Raw genomic sequence first — 18850 nt, 5'->3', positions numbered from 1 at the left:
ACTGAGGTAAGTCAATGCAGAACTGGGCCTTTTCATCTTATAGTATGCGGATCCACAGCATAACATAAATAACACATTGAATAGTGACACAGAGATAGTCTGTATTCTATCAAAACAAAAAAGCTGTCAAGTAGCACTTTAAAGACTAACAAAATCATTTATTAGATTATGAGCTTTTGTGGGACAGACCCACTTCTTCTGTCCCATGAAAGCTCATCACCTAATAAATTATTTTGTTAGTCTTTAAAGTGCTATTTGACTGTTTTTTTTGTTTTGATAAATAACATGGATGGTTTGACAGCAGTAGAAGCGATTTAGGTCCTGACGCAGTGTAATTACATTGGGGAGCCACAGAGTGGTGGCACAATTGAGAAACCAACACACTGCAGCAATGGAATAACATGATACTACTGTGTTGGGTGTTATATTGTTTGGATTCTGTTTGAATAATCACTTTGTACTTCATATTTCTGAGCCGTGACTCAGACAGAGGAAACTACTTTATGAAATGCATAAACATTCATAAAACAAGATACATTTGTCAGCCAAGGGAAACAGTGAGCAGATTTGCAGCGTGGTATAGTAGTGGTTTTTACTTCAAAGAATGGAAATTTTCATTCATGACATCTCCAGTTGGTTTAGTTTAGCTGAAGGAGTCTTATGGTGGAAATCTCTTTGACATTCATACTGTATTCTGAGGGATGTGAAAGGGAAAAATCAACAAGAAAGAGACACCTCCCTCCTACTTGTGTCGGGTTTTTTAGCTGGTAGTTTTCTTTGCTCTTCCCTCTCTTCCCTGTGAATTATGCTCGCCTTGGCCGTCCAGGCCTTTTTAATGCAACTGGAGTTCTTACCGAGAGGGGTTTCCTCTGCTTCTCGCGGAGGTTTCTTAGATAGCACCTTTGACAACGATTTTTTCTTATCTCCGTCAGCAGAATGTTCACTGTTTGCTGTTTCTTGCTGACATTTAGTCTCCTCAGGCCCAACAAGTAAGGGCTCACAGGGTTTTGGTGCCTCTTGAGTTTTTATCCTTTCTTCCCTTTGTTTCAGTGGATCAGCTGTGGCCACTGCTAAAAAGCACTGCTGAGATTCGCTCTGTGGCAGCTCCTCCTGATAATGTTGGCTGTTCTGTGAGGCATATGTTGGGAGGCTAACTAAGACCTCTGTCACAATGTCTGATGAAATCACATTTTGACTCCCCTCAGCTGTGAATTGTTCAGGTTTATGCTGTCCAGCAGAGCTAATTGTATTTTCACTCCTGTATGTATTAGAGAGCATTCCAATTTGCTGATCTGTAGGAGTCAGGGGTGGATCATACTGCCCAGTGTTATAACTGATAATATGTTCCTCCTCCTCTGGAGACATCAAAGCACGCATATAAGGCTCCACTTCACCACCATCTAGACTATATTCAAGGTCTTCTTGAATTTGTTCTGTTTTCTTTCCACATAAAAATATTTCGTCCTTGTTTTTTTCAGCTGTTTTATGGCTTTGGCCCTGAAATAGTTCAGGTGTAGTTTCCAACTTATTCAAATTTTCATCCCCCTTAATTACCATTTGTGAGGATTCAAACAGCACTAGGCTTTCTTTGCTGGAGTATCCCTCTAGCAGTGCACTGACGGTAGGTTCTTCTGTTTGGCTAATGGGTTCTCCATATGCAGATAAAATTTCTCGTAAGTTTGTATGTTGGGTGCAAAGGATGGAGCTCTCTACCTTGTCACCAACTCCTTTACAGTCTTGACTTACACTACTATTATTTTCATTACTAGCACTTGTTAAAGGCTGAATGATGCTAACTGGTGGTACAGGCCCAGATTCATAAGTTAGACCTTCTGAGGAGTCCATACTTAATGGTCTCCCCATCTTGCAGCTATGGCCAAGGATAATCGTATCTCTTTCTGATGCTTCCTGCTCAGAATGCGAAGGCTGAAAGTCTGAAATACTGTCCAATCCTGGGACAGTTAAAGTCAGAATATTTTGTTCCTCGTCTATTCCAACATTTCTTTTTTCTCTACCCATTGTGTTTTCTTCATCTTTGGGTTTTTCTAACAAAGTCTCAGTTAAAAATTGCTCCTCAGACAATGCCTTGGTCACCACCTGCTGCACATCCATCTCTGCCCTATTGTTGTCCTGATCTGTATTTTTCAGTCTATCTTTATACTTTACAGTTTCAGAACTCCTAATTAAATTATGTAGCTGTTTAATGTAACCACAGCCCTGTGCATCAGATATACTTTGGAAATCTTTAGTATCATTACCTCTTGTAAAATGGTAAGTACCACAGTTACTGTCATTTTGTGCATTCAGTTCTGACTCATTTCCTTTTCCCCAAAAATTCTCTTCAGAACTTTTACTGACTTCTTCAAGAGAAGTGTATTTTTCAACTGTAAATGGATCCATGTTTTCAAAGGAGGAACTACTGGATAAATCCTTTTTTTCTCTAAGATCAGGGAGATTATCAGAATAATTTATTCCTAAGTAGCTCTGTATAACATGAAAGTCATTAGTAGATAGTTCATCTCTACATTTAATTATCTGATCTTTTATAAAATGTATATTCTGTTCTGTAGAAGATAATTGACCAATATAACTATCTGGTATGTAAGTCTGATGTTCTTGGTCTTGTTCTAAATGATTATTTTGAGCCTTTATAATTATGGGAGGAGATTTTGCATTATATGTTTCAGAAGAATTATTAGGAGCAAGCTTTCCTGCCTGGGCAGCAGTCATTTGACTAGATCCATTGTCATCAGTTAAGGGTTTGTTTGGCTTGTGTTCCAACCAGTCTTTGGCATTTAAGATGTCATTTCTTAATATAGGGGTGGGTGCTTCTTCTATTTTATTTCCAGTGCTAGAACACAGGCACATACTACCTGTTTCTAGAGTTTGTCTGACAGAAGTGTTTCTCATGGATGTACCATTACATGCATCCTCCGTTTTTAGAAGGCTGTCAGAATCACTGCCACCCTCCGTTGCTGTTCTTAGTCCAGTTGTTGTTTTTCTGATAGGTTCATTGTCTCCTGTTATATTTACTGCCACAGGATGTTCACTACTGGCCTCTGCCCGTTCTGTGCTTTTGACCACTGCAGGACTGATTTTTAAGCTCTCAAGCTTCCTATTACAGATGATGTGATAGTCTGAATTGTCCTCATAGAAAGGTTTCAGTAGCTTGTCATGTGGTGAAGGTGTATCAGAGTCTCTGCCCCGAGGTTCCACAGAGCCCAGAATTGGATTGCACTTTGCTTTGGGCAGATATTCATTACATGGTTCATCACAGAAGGTGTCACTACCACTGGTCTCCTGAGCACCACACGTTTTTCCTCTGTCCCTTTGCCCAGCACTTAGCCCTGTAGGGGTCAGAACAGCATGGAAAAGGTCTTGTTTATTAATAATAGTATCAGCATGTAGAAAACAAGCTAATGAATTACTGAGTTTAAGATCAGACTAGGCCAGAGCCTCTAGTATGCCACCAATACTGCTCGGCACCTGCACTTTAACCCAACCACCATAATAAGGCCACAGTATTCAAGACCACTAGAAATTACTTATATGCCACAGGCAGAGAATAGGAAGGACTGATGTGCACCAGTGTTTGAGGCCCCGACCACGGCAGGGAAATGTTCACAATACCCAAATAGTTGCAGCAAGTGACCATACCTACATGACCCCTCTCCCCCAACCTCTCTGAAGATTATTGCCTGTCTAACCTGGTGAAAAATTCCTTCCTGACCCACAGATGATGATCATTTGGACTGTGAACAAGAAACAGTTAGTCAAGCACTTGAGAGGAAGAATGCTTTGGTGCCATATTATAGCCCTGGATCTCCCTGTCCAATGTCCCATCTCCAACCATAGACAGCCCCCATGCTTCAGAAGAAGGAAATTTTTAAAAAATATTGTTACTTGTAATATTAACTCTTTGTTCCCAGCATGGCTGTAGGTGATAACTTTCTCTCTCATCATGGGGCACATTGTGAGCACTACAGCTTTGTAAAGTCACATGTTCTTCTTGTAATCCATTTTCACTGGGCATCATTTCCCTCGCTGGAATGTTGGTTGTCGTGATGTCCCTTACTGGAGAAGTCATAGAAATGAAACTGTCACCTATTTCAGGGTCTGTACACTGTCTCTTATATCTTTGCATAAAGTTTTCTGTGTTTGTTTCTTGGTTCTGCACCTAGGAAAAATGGGGGAAAGAGAAATACAAAATGTTAAGATAACCTCAGAGATGTGAACCAGAATCCTGAATCCAGATGTCCCTGGTTGTAGGAGAAATTTTGGTGAACATCTCAACTTCCTGGTTTATACTTATCTCTATCCTAGACAGAACAAAAACTCTCCATCTGAACATCTCTGAATCCAGGTGAAGTTCAGATCTGGATCCAAACTTTGTGGAACGTAAGAACTGTGATACTAGATCAGATCAATGATCAATCTAGGCTAGCACCTTTAAAAACAAACAAGCAAACCCCAATTGCAGTATCTATCACACTAACAAACAAATCAATCACACACAAGATATCTTTATCCCAAGCAAAGTTTTTATAGCCCAAATGGGGTAGAGCCAGAGACTCCATGAAATCCACTAGGGACTTAATGGTTGCCAATCTACTTTACTCTTGAAGTGGTCAGATATTGCAGTGATCAGGGGCAATATAAAACAGATACATGTGTAGAATGCATATGCTTTGGAAGGAGGTACAGGAAACTCTGGAGTCTAACTATGGAGTAATCTGTGGCTCTGGCACATCTCTAGCAATTTCTAAACTTAAAAAAGTAGTAGAGTATCTATAGAGCATAAACTAATATATAATACATTTTCTTAAGCCCCATCAAGGACTGGGCCAGTCTAAATAGTCTCAGGGGGTAGCCATGTTAATCTGTAGTTTCCTAAACCAAACCAAGCAGTCTTGTGGCACCTTAAAGACTAACAATATTTATTAGGTAATGAGCTTTCATGGGAAAGACCCTCCTCTTCAGATTCTGGAGCAGAATGGGGAGAGTTCTACAGGACTGCTTGCTTTGTTTTGAGCCTATCTAATCTGGCTTCTCTAGGGACGTGCTGTTTTTCTATCTTATTGTGGGCCTTGCCTCTTAGTCTCACAAAAACATGTTTCCTCAGCATTGACAAGTCAGTCGTGAAAAGCTTCAGTGGTAGAACTAACGTCTCACGCCAATGTCCTGCTGAATGTAATTGGAACAACACTTCCATATGGCCCACTACTCAGCCACTTTGGAAACTAGTAACAACATCCTGAGCTTTAGTCCTTCCATTCCAAGGGTGTACACAGTGCAGCCCACATGCTCAGCCTTGCACACAGTGCCTTGTGCCACTCACAAGCTTTCCTCTCATTCTTTAGAGTGGCACTGAATGGCTCTGTACAGTGGAATACGTCCAGCCCTTTGCCAGTCAAAAGGTCACCTGAAACCTTGAGGACATCACTGGTGGATATAGAGGCAGAAAATCACATTTCCAGGTAATTTCACTCTCTTCCCCCACCAAAATAATCCTTTCCTTTGGTATACCTAAGAATATCCCACCATGTTTCTGTAAACTTCTGCTCCCTTGATATTTTTATTAATCTGAGATGACTTTCTGGTTATCATGGTAGATGGGCTAGAGGTGTAAAGTTCAGACTGGCATTTAAATTCACCGAAGCTTCTGAGTATTTGAATCTGGGATTTTCGACGTTTCCCGACCAATGAACTCAACCACTGTATCTTCTCATGACCCCAATCAATCCAGACTACAATTCTTTGCAACAGGTTATTTCTAAGTGTGTGATGTGTGTGCAGGCACTGCAGGGATAGAGCTGGGAGCTGTGGAAGCATAGTGGGTGAGGTTTTCTGGGTTAGAGTTGATAAGAGAGTGGGTGCTGAGATGTAAGGGGATGGTGCAGGATAGAGCTTTCTGAGAATGCATCAGTGTTGTGTCCATTTAGTGGGGAGCAGGCAGGTCCAAGACCATTCCCGAATGAAATGCTTGTTGTTTGACTGGGGCTGCTTGGGCATTGTGCTAGGAGTTTTTGGGTATAGGAGATGAAGGCAGGGAATGCTGGGTGGAGAGAAAAGACTGCTCCCCTTCTGGCACTGCCATGTGGCTTCTACTGTGGCAACTTCTTCCCTCCCTTTCCACACTTAGCATCAGGGGAGCTCTGCTTCAGTGGGATGCGGAGCTCACCAGATGCTGTGAGGGCAGGGAAAGATTTTCTCCATCTTTCTCCTTCACCAACTTCCCAGAAGTCTGGATGATTTCAGGGAGGCAGGAAGAAAGAGCAGGAAGAGACTTTTTTCCCAAGACTTCATGGCCTGGACTCTCATCTCCCTCCAGCACCACTCAGAAAACTTCAGATCTCTCATCATCAAGCTCCTCACCTAGTGACCATGCATGTTCCAGAGCCTGGAATTCTCAGCTCTCATACCCATCACCAGCACCACTCACTCTCCACTTAGTAGTCTTGTACGCCCCTTACAGAGAGAGGTGCCAGTCTCACACTTCATCGCTGGTTCTAAACTATCCCAATCATTCAGGGGATTTTAAGGTTTTAGGGTTTGTATCTGGGCCTACTTCTAAGTATGTTGACAAGTATCAGAAGGGTAGTCTAGTTAGTCTGTATCTTCAAAAACAGCAAGAAGTCCTGTGGCACATTATAGATTAACAGATATTTTGGAGCATAAGCTTTTGTGGGCAAAGACCTGCTTCATCAGACGAAGTAGGTCTTTGCCCACGAAAGATTATGCTCCAAAACATGTTAGTCTATAAGGTGCCACAGGACTTCTTGTTGTCTTCTAAATATGGGTTTAATTCCCCAACCCTCTATTAATTTTCATCCAGTCTAGAGTACTCCACCCATCAACAGTTTTACCACCACCACTTCAGTTTTTCTCATTGCCACCTACCAGCTTAAAGTTTGCTCAATTTCTTAGCACTTACAGCCAAATCACAGTTCACCTTTCACCAATCTCTGCTGATTTCTTGCTAAGTAAGTCTGATATCACACGAGCAGTCAGCCAGTGCCTCTCACACATGTGAAACTGAAAATAGACCACTGTTTCCTGGCCACTAGACGATTGCAAGGTAACTACAGGTTATTTACAGAACACTCCTTCCTGCTTGTCAAGTCCATTTGTTTGGGTAGGTATCTGATGGTAACTGTCCATCTTTGTATTGGCTGTACACCAAGACACCTCTTGATTACTGGCAAATTATGTAATAATAATAAAAAAGAGCTTGTAACCAATGTTCTCTCTAACCTTTTCTATTCATCTCCTGATTTTTTTCCATCCACGTTTAGAATCAGTGCTTTTTTTGTGCCAGTACTGAATACTGGCACCTCAGCAGCCCCAGCTGCGGGATCTCCACCCAGGGGGGCAAGAAGACCCCTAGCAGCCCCATGACAAGGAGCCAGCCACCAGCAACCTCAGCCATGGAAACCCTGGTGCAGGAGGAGGGGTGGGAAGCTGGCTGAGTACTGGCTCCCCTTTTTATTAAAAAAACCCACCATGTAGAATAAATTTTATCTGCACAGAAGCATGTATAAATGTGCACCACCACTAGAAACAAAGAACCTAGCTGTGGGCACACTGCTAATCAGCTGGGCAGCATTTGAATCTCCTGAGTGAACTCACAAATACACAGCACATGGGGAACACTGTTTGTTACTAAAGGCCTCATGTAAAAGATCTGAATGTATAAAATTTTTTTCAGTCTTGTGCTGGCCACCTTGAAAATCTATTGATTGATATAAATGTGAGGGTCCCAGTTGTGGATGACTAAAAACCCTGTGTTTGTTATACCTGAGAGTATTTAAATCAAGTCCTTTGTAATAAACTTAGAGGGCTTCAGTGTTGTCACTTTTCATATTTTCTGTAACAAGTCATTTCAGAGGGCACAGTTCTGTAACTGTTAATCTTGGTTTGATTTTTTTCCTCACCTGGCCAGAGAAGATAGCTACGCTTTAATGCCTACAGCATTTTTGAACAATTGCCTTACTTACTGCATTGTCTGTTTGAGTTTTGGAAGACAAAAACCCACTAAAAAACCTACAATTTTTAATTACAGTTTTTAATTATGCAAACTCTGCAGCACAAGTTATTTCAGTGTACATGTGTTGCACTGCCTGGGATGAGAGAAGGTAAAGAACGATTCTGTGTTCTGACTCCCATCTGAAAAAAACAGTTCTTGTGGTTAGAAAATCATGGCGATCGACAACAAAGAAATGATAAAAATCCTGGCAAATAGATAATAATTACACAAAAAGGAGATAGAGTCAACCACTCACAAAGCAGCCCAAGTGTCTCTCCTAGACGTAGCTCAGATTAGGTGACTTCAAGCTCAGAAGCATGTGGGCAAGTCTATAGTTTTGCCACGTTATTGACAAAACCTTGTCTGGACCAGAGAGAAACAGCTAAACTTAAAGGAAAGTAAGAGAACATGTGTGCGTGGTCTGTCTCTTCTGCTTACTTCCAAATTAGAGCAGAGGATAAGGGCATGGCTAGTTGTAGGAGTGAGTTAGCAGAGTGTTCATTTCCAGGGAGGGCTATGCTGCTAGTGGTTGTTAGTTTTTCTCTGTTATAACGGGCCGTTTTTGCTCTGCTTGGCTGGCTCCAACCTTTTTTTCTGTTTGGCCATTGGTAGGAGCACTGAAAACATTTGATACCCTGGCCAGCAAAATGGCTGGGGCTGCTCCTGGATGGAAGAGCAACTCTATTCCTTGAGTGCTCCCTGAGACAAGAGGTATTTTAAACTTGTCAGCTCCTATGGGGCTCTAGAGAGTATGAAAGCTGCCAAACTGACAGCATTTTATAACATAATCTGATTTCCCCAGGCTCTCCTACCAATGCATCACAGTTGTGACCCATGGGTGGCGGATATAACAGGCAGCACTGCTGCCGCCCTGACACCAAACAACTAGGCCGCCGTGTGCCCTCTGTTCCTGAGACCCCCACTGCACCCCCACCAACCCTAAGATCTCCACTGCTCACTGCATCCCGCCTCTTGGGGATGAGAGTGAGGGAGTGAGAACTGACACAAGAGCTGGCAGACTGCTGTTGGGGCTGGCAGCTCAGGCAGAGAGGCCTTCAGGGCTGGAGGAGCTGGACTTAGGGAAGGCTGCCAGCACAGCTCAGCATTCAGCAAGGACTGCTGGTGACTTGGCCTGGTGATTGTGGAGGTGGAGCACAGCAGCTTGGCCCAGCCAAACTGCTGTCACTGGGGCTGACTGGGTACTTGGGGAGGCAGCCAGTTCAGCCAGTTATTGGGGCCAGCCTGCTGCACAGGGGACAGGAGCAGTTTGATCTGCCTCTGGAAGGGCAGCAGCAGCTCAGCCTGTTCTGGTTGGGGAGGGGGGACAGGCTGGGACCCCTGGGGCTAGGGGGACCCCTCAAGGCTTCTCCTTTTATGGAGGAAGGGTTTGGGCTCCAGCATGTGAGATGAGGCTTTGGGCAGAAGGGGTGGAGCTGGTGGGCTTGCCTCCCCAAAGAGAGGGTTCATCTGCCACCCGAGGCTGTGACCAAAGCCACCCTTACATGTAATGAATGGAAGTGACTGCTGGGTTGTGTGCTTTGGGGAAGCCCAGGGCTGGTGTGATTGACTGGCACAGTGGTCCCATAAGTGACATTTATCTCTTTCACTCCGGTTCCCATGCTTCCCTAGGGATATCTGTGGCTGTGAGACAAAGGCATCATTGATAGGCATGGAGGGACAGGTCAATGTAATTGAATAATGGAGCTGAAAGGAACTGCAAGATATTGTCGAGTCCAATCTCCTGCACTCACAGTAGGACCAAGCACCATTTAGACCATCCCTGACAAGTGTTCATCTAACCTGCTCTTAAAAAATCTCCAGTGATGAGATTTCACAACCTCCTTAGGCAGTTTATTTCAGTGTTTAACCACCCTGACAATTAGGAAGCTTTTCCTAATGTCCACCTAAACCTCTCTTGCTGAAATTTAAATTTACGGCTTCTTTTCCTATTCATTAAATCCTGAGCTTCTTGGATAAACCTGCCAATCAGTGTCAAGTGTGAGAGTGATTAATCCTGTCTATTTCTGTATTAATATCATGCCCATCCACAGAGTGTCTAAGCATCTGCAAACTGGGGACTCAACCATGGCCTTGGACTAATTTCGTATAGGCCACCAAATGGCCAACAGATGGTAATAATATTCAATCTCTGCTAACCAGGTTGGATGCTCATCTTAGTGTTAGAAGTGAAAAGATAAATATGGTATTCTGCAGCTGTCCAGTTTTACACTAGTTCAGGCTTTAAAAAGTATTGTTGAAGTGAAGCTCTGATAAGTGATTGTTACCATGAGCGATGCAGCAGGATGGAAGGGATCCTCTTTTTCCCTATTATCCTTTATGGTAAAAGAGAAGGGTAGTGCAGGAAAGACTCTTGTTTTATTTTCAATTTCAATGCACATGCATGCTTGGTAGTGCCAAGAGACAGTGCTGTTGGGATGGTGTTTGTAGACACCTATTCCTCATGTCCACATACACAAGCAATAAGACGCAGCTCTTTATGTCCCACAAGGATAATCTGTGGAAGAAGCATGGCAAGTTTTCCGCACATTCTTCCACTGGCTGGGGTATTCCTCCCAACAAAGAAGCAAAGAGTGCCATAAGTCTATGTTAAAACATTAATTAATATTTATCTTTCACCACTACAGGCTAAATATAGCTATCCTTTGTCCTTGGTACAGTGCTGCCCTTAGGCCCTATTCCACTTGAGTTAAAAAAAATATGTTCTATATCATAGGGTAAGTAATTTATACTGGATGGAATGCTTAGGCCATATCAATAATTAAAGAACATCTCAAAGAGTACTGTCATCAGCACCTCTAGTCTGGGACTGATGCTTATTCCAGATGGCCTCTGAGATGATGGAGGCTTCTGTGTGTCATTTTTAACAGGTATCTCTCTTAAATCAGCAAGTTCATCTGTTCTTCCTCTGCTGGTTGCACCCTCTGGTCTGTAGAACATTCAAATTTCTTAGGCCACAGTTTTTGAAAGATTTGCTTCATGATAGTTATCAGTTTCTCAGCTGCAAACACCACCACAATGTCAGTTCTCACATGTTCTGGCTCTAGGTGTACCTCATTATATGTTGCATCCCAGAATACCTGAGAACTGACTCTGGTAGGACTCAAAGGCCGTTTCTACACATGCCACCTTCTCAGGAAGCGGCATGCTAATAAATGGCCTGAAATATGCTAATGAGGCACAGATGTAAATTCCCGGCACCTCATTAGCACAGGGTCACATGATTTGGAGTCTGGAAGAGGCCCTTCGGGACTCCAAAACAGCATGTAGAGGTGTGCCCCTGGGAGATCTTCTGGAAGGAAGTCCTCCTTCCAGAGGCCCCTTCTTCCTGAAGAAACGGTCAAAGGGTTTAAAGGAGGAATGGGATTTGTCTAAGAATACTTCTCTGCCACACTTATAAACATGATTTCCCCATTTCAAACAATACTTCTGCTTCCTTTGAGATTTCCAAATACAGCAGAACCTCAGAGTTATGAAAACCTCGGAATGGAGATGGTTATAACTCTGAACATTTATAACTGAACAAAATTTACAGTCATTCTTTTGAAAGATTACAACTGAACTTTGACTTAATACAGTTTTGAAACTTGACTACACAGAAGAATCATGATGCTTTTAACCCTCTTAAGTTAAATGAAAAAAGCTCAGAGGTTGCTTAGCTTGTCAAATCTTTAAAAATAATTCCTTTTAATAGTTAGGTTTAACACAACACTGTACTATATTTATTTTTCGTACGTGTGTGTCTGCTCAGATGCTTGGTTGTGTACTCCCGTTCCAAAGGAAATGTGTGATTGGTTATCAGTTCGTAACTCTGATGTTTGTAATGCTGAATTTCTCTTGCAGGGATTTGAATCATGGTCATGTTTATTCATTCTCATTCTTAAAGCAAATGCACACATTGTTTCCTCTCAGAGATAATTTGTGATACTACAGTAGGGCCCGGTGCTTTGTTACTGTAGGTAGAGAGCAAAATGACAACTCCATCCTAACAAAAATGAATGTTAACACACTGAATAGCAGGAGTTCTACTCACAGCTGAACTCATTATTCATAAAAAGAAGTTTTAAAATGTATCCAAAACAGTCTGCCTGTCTGTGCAGCACAGACACACGCTCTGAGATCAAACAAAATCTGGAAGGGGGAGAGCAAGAATACTAACAACTGCCTGTTTTGAAAAGCAGCTGGAGCATGTTTGTCTTCTTTTAACCACATCTCGGAGGCAGCACTCTGCAACCTGATAGGCAGCATGGAGTCTGACAAAGCATGCTGTTTTACCAGAGACACGTTGGAGCCTGCTCCATATGGAACCTCAAGCGTGCTCCATGCCCATGCAAGATGCCAAATTCCAGCAAAGAAAGTAAGATCTCTGAGAATTCTGACCAGAAATGACTTTGAGCACTGCAGAAGAAATGTGAGTGTTCCCTCCCTCATGGCAGGGCGGGGGGAGAGTGAAGGATATACAGATCATACACTAGTTCATGCCCAGCATCTGAAGTAAGCCAGCAGTGCCCAAAATTTTGAAGGTCATGCCCTCTCTTGCCCACATCCACAGGAAGGGAGCTGGGAGTGGGGCCACCGCTGGGCATGGGGCTAGGAACAGGGCTGTGGAAAGGGGCAGAGGATGGGGCAAGAGTGGACTTGCAGCTGTGTTGTGGTTGGGGCCAGTAGCCTGGCCTGCTGCCAAATGTAGCTCCATTCCTGTCCCATTCCTAGCCTTGGTCCTGGGCTTGGAACGCAGCCCTGGCCAGATGTCAATTTTTCCAGTGAATTGCTGGGAGCTGGCACAAGGCCTGAAGTGGAGCTGTGCTGTGGCTACCAAAGTGGACATGCATGGGACTGGGAGCCAGGGATGTGACTGGGGAGGGGGGGGGAGTGGCATTGGAACTGATGCTATGTCCCTGACCCGGGGGAGGCTGGCATGGGCCCCACCAGGCCCCTCCCAGACATTCCTCCACACCCCCTTGAAGGGATGCTCCACACAGTCTGGGGACCTCTACTGTCGGCCCTTCTCCATGCAAAATGAAAGAGAAAGGACAAGGTGGATAGACAAGATGAAATTCAGAAACAAAATCTTTGCTATGAAAAGATCAAAGAATAAAAACACCTTTCCCTGAAATCCAGCTAGCACCCTCTATTCCCTCACCTAAGTTACCTTTTCTTTGCCAAAGTCCTGCACCTTTCATAACGCTAAAGATTTAAGCTTGTAGTATGGCTATAGCCATGTTGGTTCTAGCATATGAAAGAAACTAGGTGGGAGAGGAAATAAGATTTAAGGGATTGGTAAGGAATGCTGCCAGTTTCAGTCTAACACAGCCTTTCCTCACTCACTATGACCCAATAAGTGAGAGTTATACATTTATATATACAGGCTTCCATAATCTAAGTATGTACCTGAGTGAGTGTGATCTGCCAGTTAGTGTGTGTCTGTGGAAGCCTCCTCTGTACCTGGTTTCCAGCAGATATGAGTTTGTGACAGCCCCAGAAAAAGACTCTGGGTTTTTCAGCTCAAGCAATTGATGTTTTTTGCTCCGAAGGTCCTTGGTTCTGTCCTTACTGTGTCAGCCAAGACAGTGGCCATTCCAGGGGAATATTCTATTCTGGTTCTTTACCATATCGTTCCGCTGTGTCTGAGCACTATCTCTGCTCTCACTGGCTATGTGAGCCAGGACAGAGCTTTCTTGATCCAAATCTTTGATTTTGGTTATGGGGTGCCGCACTGCTTTATGATAAGATACAAATCCTATATATGTTGGTAGGTGATTTTTGGGCTCCTGCTATGTTTCTGATATTTCCATTTGCCACTCCCTTTTTATCCTTGCTTCTTTTTTCTTAGTTAATTGAGAATGGATACCTTTATGTCGTCACTTGCCTCAATCATGTTGTCTGCCTTTGTGCCTGGTCTTTTAATTCTGGTTAGATCAAGTCTTCAGCTTGATGACCTGGTTGTATGCTGAGGCTACAGGACAGGTTAATGGCGCCTATTTACTAACTCAGGGCCATATGCAGAGTGGGTGTGAGGGGTGTGTTAGCACCTCGCCCAATGGACTGTCCCTCCTCCTCCTCACTCTGTCTCCACCCTGACCCCATCCCTGACCACCCTGGATGGAGATTACCTGGGCAGCCAGCAGTAGCAGCTGCAGGGGATTGCCTCCCCGCAACCTCCCCTCCTCCCACATGCTCACCATGGGGTGCTCTGCCACTGCCTCCCTGCCTACTGAGGAAGGCTGGAGGCCTCTCCGCTGTCCATGAAAAAGCAGAACACAGCATGTTCGGAGGCCAAAGTGGAGCACTGTGTGGTGAGTGCTGGCAGCAGGAGATAGGCTGCAGGGTGGCAATCCCCTGTGGCTGCTGCTGCCATCCACCCCCTGGTCCCTGCCTCAGGTAATTCTCCCCCTCCCTGGCCTAGCAGGAGTGGGGTGTGGGGGCTGTTCATGGAGTGGGCGGGGGGGAAAACCAGGGGAGCTGGTTGGGGGATGCAGGGAGACAGGGCCAGTTGGAGAGCAGAGGACTCGGGGGGAAAAGTGCAGGGCCCACTGTGGGTGGTGGTGGTCCATATTTACAAAAAAAGGCCTGAAATTCCTGCATTTGGGCTTGTAACTGGTATTAAATAGTAATAAATATATATGCAATTGCAAATACACCACATTCAATTTCTTAGTGCAGAAACAGACAATAACAAAAAATGTATTTGTGAATGTTAATGTTTCTAGCGCAGTAAAACCTGTGTAGATGGGTTGTGCTGGGACAGGTATTAGTGTGTTTTTCTATATGGAATGAATGCAGTCTCAAAAGCAGTGGTCATTAATAGTACATGAAGAATGATGCTGACAGATATGCTGAGCCCATGTTAGGGGGTACATTAGGCTTGCAAAAGATGAGACTTTGGTTACATGGCTTATAAAAGTGTATGTCACTTGGTTGCCGCCTGAAGAGTGGGAGGTTTTAAATAGCAAAATCTAGTGCTTGTGAAAGATGCTAGATTAACATTGTTGGACCCTGGTGTCCTCTAGTCACAAAACGAGGGAAGCAGGAGGGTTAAGGAGGAATTACTATGGGGCGGGAGGATAGTTTAGTTAATTTCCCATGTGTGTTTGAACTCTCTAATGAGAATCCACACAAGGATGAACAAAGGAGTTCAGACACTAAGGTAAGGAGGGAGTATAAGAACCTACACAGAATAGAATTAGTGCCAAATCTAGTAATTTTATGATGTGGATACTTGACTATTGGAGGCTTTCTTCAATATCACGTCGGAGGAGGAGGTGACAAGCAGGCAGCTGCAGGGCTCTGATCGTATTTAACTTCATCACTGATCTGGAAAAAGTAGGCAGCACATTTATGAAACTGACAACAGATACTATATTGGGAACATCTTTGAGGCCAGAGAAATAATAACGAGGGGAATCAGCAACTAGAAATAAGAGCAGGAAATAATTCAGACTAAACTTTGAAAAATACAGGGTAATAAAATTGAGGGGGAAAGTTAACCTGAGTATAACCTGAGTATACAAAGGCAAGCGAGGAAGATATCTGGAAATCTACAATACTAAAAGAGACCTAGGGACACTAATGGAAAGCACATTAAACTTTGAGTGTACAAAGCAGTAAGATAGATCAACACAATATCAGGTACGCTGCCATGGGGAAAGCTAGTAATATTTCCCCTCTATATATAACTGTAGTGTCACACACACACACACACACACACACACCCCACCCCTCCTAGAACTGGAAGGGACCTCAGGAGATCATCTAGTCCAGTTCCCTGCCCTCTTGGCAGGACCAAGCACCATCCCTGACATCTATTTACCCCAATCCCTAAATTGCCTCCTTAAGGATTAAACTCACAACCCCGGGTTTAGCAGGCCAATGCTCAAAACATCGCAATGAATAGGAAGTGTCTGGTGACACTGATTTATTAAGAATGATAAGATAAGCTAAATATATTATTTGGCCAATAACTATGAGAAGATGGAGTAAAGGTTGAAAGTACATATAAGCAATTCAGGTCAAAAAAACAAAAATATCCCATTACTGGAATGTTATAATTATATGTAGTACAGATTTGGGATATAAACCAAGAAAATACATCTCAAGTGAAACTTACAAGAAATTCTGACATGTTAATTTAAGGGATTGCACAAATTAAGACCCACAAAATTTAACTCTACCCTGACCCTGTGTAAATAATTGCATGATATGTGTATGATGCATTTTTAATTTTTGCAGTACAAAATTTACCCTTTAGCCTTCCAATGCCATGGGTGCCACTATTGGGCCGTGATGGTTGGTTGGGTGACATGCCTGTACATTTCCTTTGTTACGCTGCATCATACACAGTTGTTTATTCCTTGAAGTAGGCCTCATTTGTATCTTTCTGGTGTAGTTCCTTTCTCCATGGCACAGAACAAGTGGCAGCATAGGGTCTCGTGGTAATTTTACATTTTAACAGAGATAGCTTTATTGATTTAAAAACTGCAGTTATTTTTAAAAGGTGGCAGGTCTCGCCTATGCACAGCTATATTTCATATTGTCACCAGAGAGAGGATTGAGCATAAAGCTCATATTTGGAGTCAAATTTCCCTAAGCTTTATCTGAGTTATGAACAAGGCTATTTGTTTGACGTAAAGCATCAGCAGATAAGTTTACTTCAGGAGCTGAATGCCAGTAAAATCTGGAAATGTTCAGGCCCTTTTCCAATGTCAGTGTTGGAAAGACTGTAAAACAGCAATAGATTCTTTCTACTGTAGAGTGCATAACAAAGGAGAAGATTAAAAATAAAATTAGAGGGGGAGAAACCTCCTGCCTCTGTAGCAGCTAACAGGAGTTTTGCTGTTGATCCCTTGGTGACCAGGATATTTCCTGATATGTTTATCTCAAATCACAAAATATATGCCCAAATGTTCAAAGTCAGGTGTCTACAGTTATACACTTAAAAAAGCCACACTTAGGCACCTAAATGCTGGCCCTTTGAGAGGCGATGAGCATTCACAACTCCAGGTGATGTCAATGAGGAGATGCTGGTGCTCAGCACCAATGAAAATCAGTCTAATTTTGTTTAGCTGAATTTAAATGCCTGGCTTTTGAAAATGTTGGCCGTAGCGTTTAAACTGGATACTTTATTATGCATTATAATCTTTCTGCTTGGCAATCATCCCCAATCCCTTATGTTGCTGAACTGATCAGACAGTGCTGTGCAGAATTCAGTAATGTTTCTAGGTCTTCACAACCCTGAGGAAAAACAATCTGTCCTGTTACAGCTTTTCCCACTCTTGCAATTTGCCCTTTGACTTAGCATGTTTGTGACATGACTTTTTCCATCATTTAGATATGAAACAACCTGTTGAGAACAGTGAGTTAATCTTAGAGCCTGATCTATAGAAAAGGCAGAAGCACTTGCTCCAAATGAAACCCTTATAGTCCATTTAAGTAACGGAATTATGTGAGAAACCTGTAGATACCAATAACTAGAACTGCTTCAAAAACATATAGCCATGCCAGTCATCCATGGGAAGGTTTATCCTACAAATTAGATGTATTCACAAATGGCTTTATAAAGTTTAATATATTACAAAAGGTATTCAAATTTTTCTGGGCTTGAGTGAACATTCCAGAGATTGATGTGAATGACTAGGAGCCATGACTCATATTTTGCAATGGCTACTCTATCATCCATTTACAATGTGAATTTAGGCAAGTTCCTTAACCTTTCCATGCCTCATTTTGCCCACCTATAAAATGGGCATAATAGTACTAAGTTCTCTACCTCACAGGAGTGTTGGACAAACTAATTACTGTTGGCAAAGTGCTCTGACACACTCAGATGAAAGGTATTGTAATAATGTAAAGTTCTATCAAATTGGACCATTCTCTCACAAGGCACTCGTTCTGTCTTTTTCAGCCCTATATCATGAGTGCTGCTGTGTCACTTGGTGCTTTCAGACAAATGAAAGAAACAAAAAATGCATCCATTCCCTCTAAACTGTGATTCCCTTAGTTACCAGTGTGGTGTTTGCCCACAGCTGCCATGCCTGCTGGGTCCAAACACATTATAGATCCAGTGTTTGCCAGTGGAAAGTTTATTGGCATGTGTTGCTAACAGCTTGCAGTATCCATGACCCACCTGGTACACATGTTCACAACTACCTGAATTCTCAGAGTATCAAGTCACCACACTATTTTCCGCGAGTATCTAAAACATTACATGTAATACCCAAATATAAATTATCACTCTCCCATATGGCCCAGATTCAAGAGGTGATGTAAATAATGGTGTATGTTACATGCTAGTGAGGTGGGTTGAAGAAGGAAAAGTGACCAACAGGGAAGCAGCAAGCAGAGCTAACTCCTTATGAGATTTTCACATGGAAAGCTATGTGATTTGCAGGGGATAATACTGAAGGGAACAGCTGGTGCCCACTCCTGCCCCCAGCCCCCTCCCATATAGCTCATTGGAGCCAACTCCCATTGAGCACCAATGGAAGAGCTTCTGAGGGTTCTTGTGGACGAAGATGCTGCTCAGATGAGTTTCTTCCTCCCTCCACACAAACAAAAAAAAAACAAAACCCACAACATTACTGGGCTTTGTCTGAGGAGGAGTGCAGCTCCCAGAGCAAGGGCATTCCTACAGTGTTGAGCAGGGCACAGCCAGTGGGGTGGGAGGCAGACATAGTAATTGTAGCTGACTGGGTTGAAGGGCCATGGAGCTGCAGCTGGCTGGGGGATTGGGCAGAGGGGAGACATTGTTCAGGGGGCATGCAGTGCACAATGGCTAGAGAAGTGGAAGAATGACAGCTGAGAGGGGAC

The 18850-nt window shown here is 43.2% G+C and overlaps 1 protein-coding gene across 10 annotated transcripts in view; it reads right to left on the bottom strand.

Moving 5' to 3' along the window:
* ALPK2 (alpha kinase 2) overlaps positions 1-18850 on the bottom strand; it is a 100466-nt gene that overhangs the window by 44811 nt on the left and 36805 nt on the right. For all 10 annotated transcript variants that reach the window (XM_074995719.1, XM_074995725.1, XM_074995726.1 and 7 more), the window contains 2 exons: positions 3904-4177; positions 855-3347 (listed from right to left, as the gene is read on the bottom strand). In XM_074995719.1, the coding sequence (XP_074851820.1) occupies positions 855-3347; positions 3904-4177 (2767 nt within the window). The remainder of the gene's footprint in view (positions 1-854; positions 3348-3903; positions 4178-18850) is intronic.

Source organism: Carettochelys insculpta, chromosome 5 (genome assembly GCF_033958435.1).
Source record: "Carettochelys insculpta isolate YL-2023 chromosome 5, ASM3395843v1, whole genome shotgun sequence".
Lineage (NCBI taxonomy): Eukaryota > Metazoa > Chordata > Testudines > Carettochelyidae > Carettochelys > Carettochelys insculpta.
This window is presented reverse-complemented; position numbering and strand designations above follow the sequence as displayed.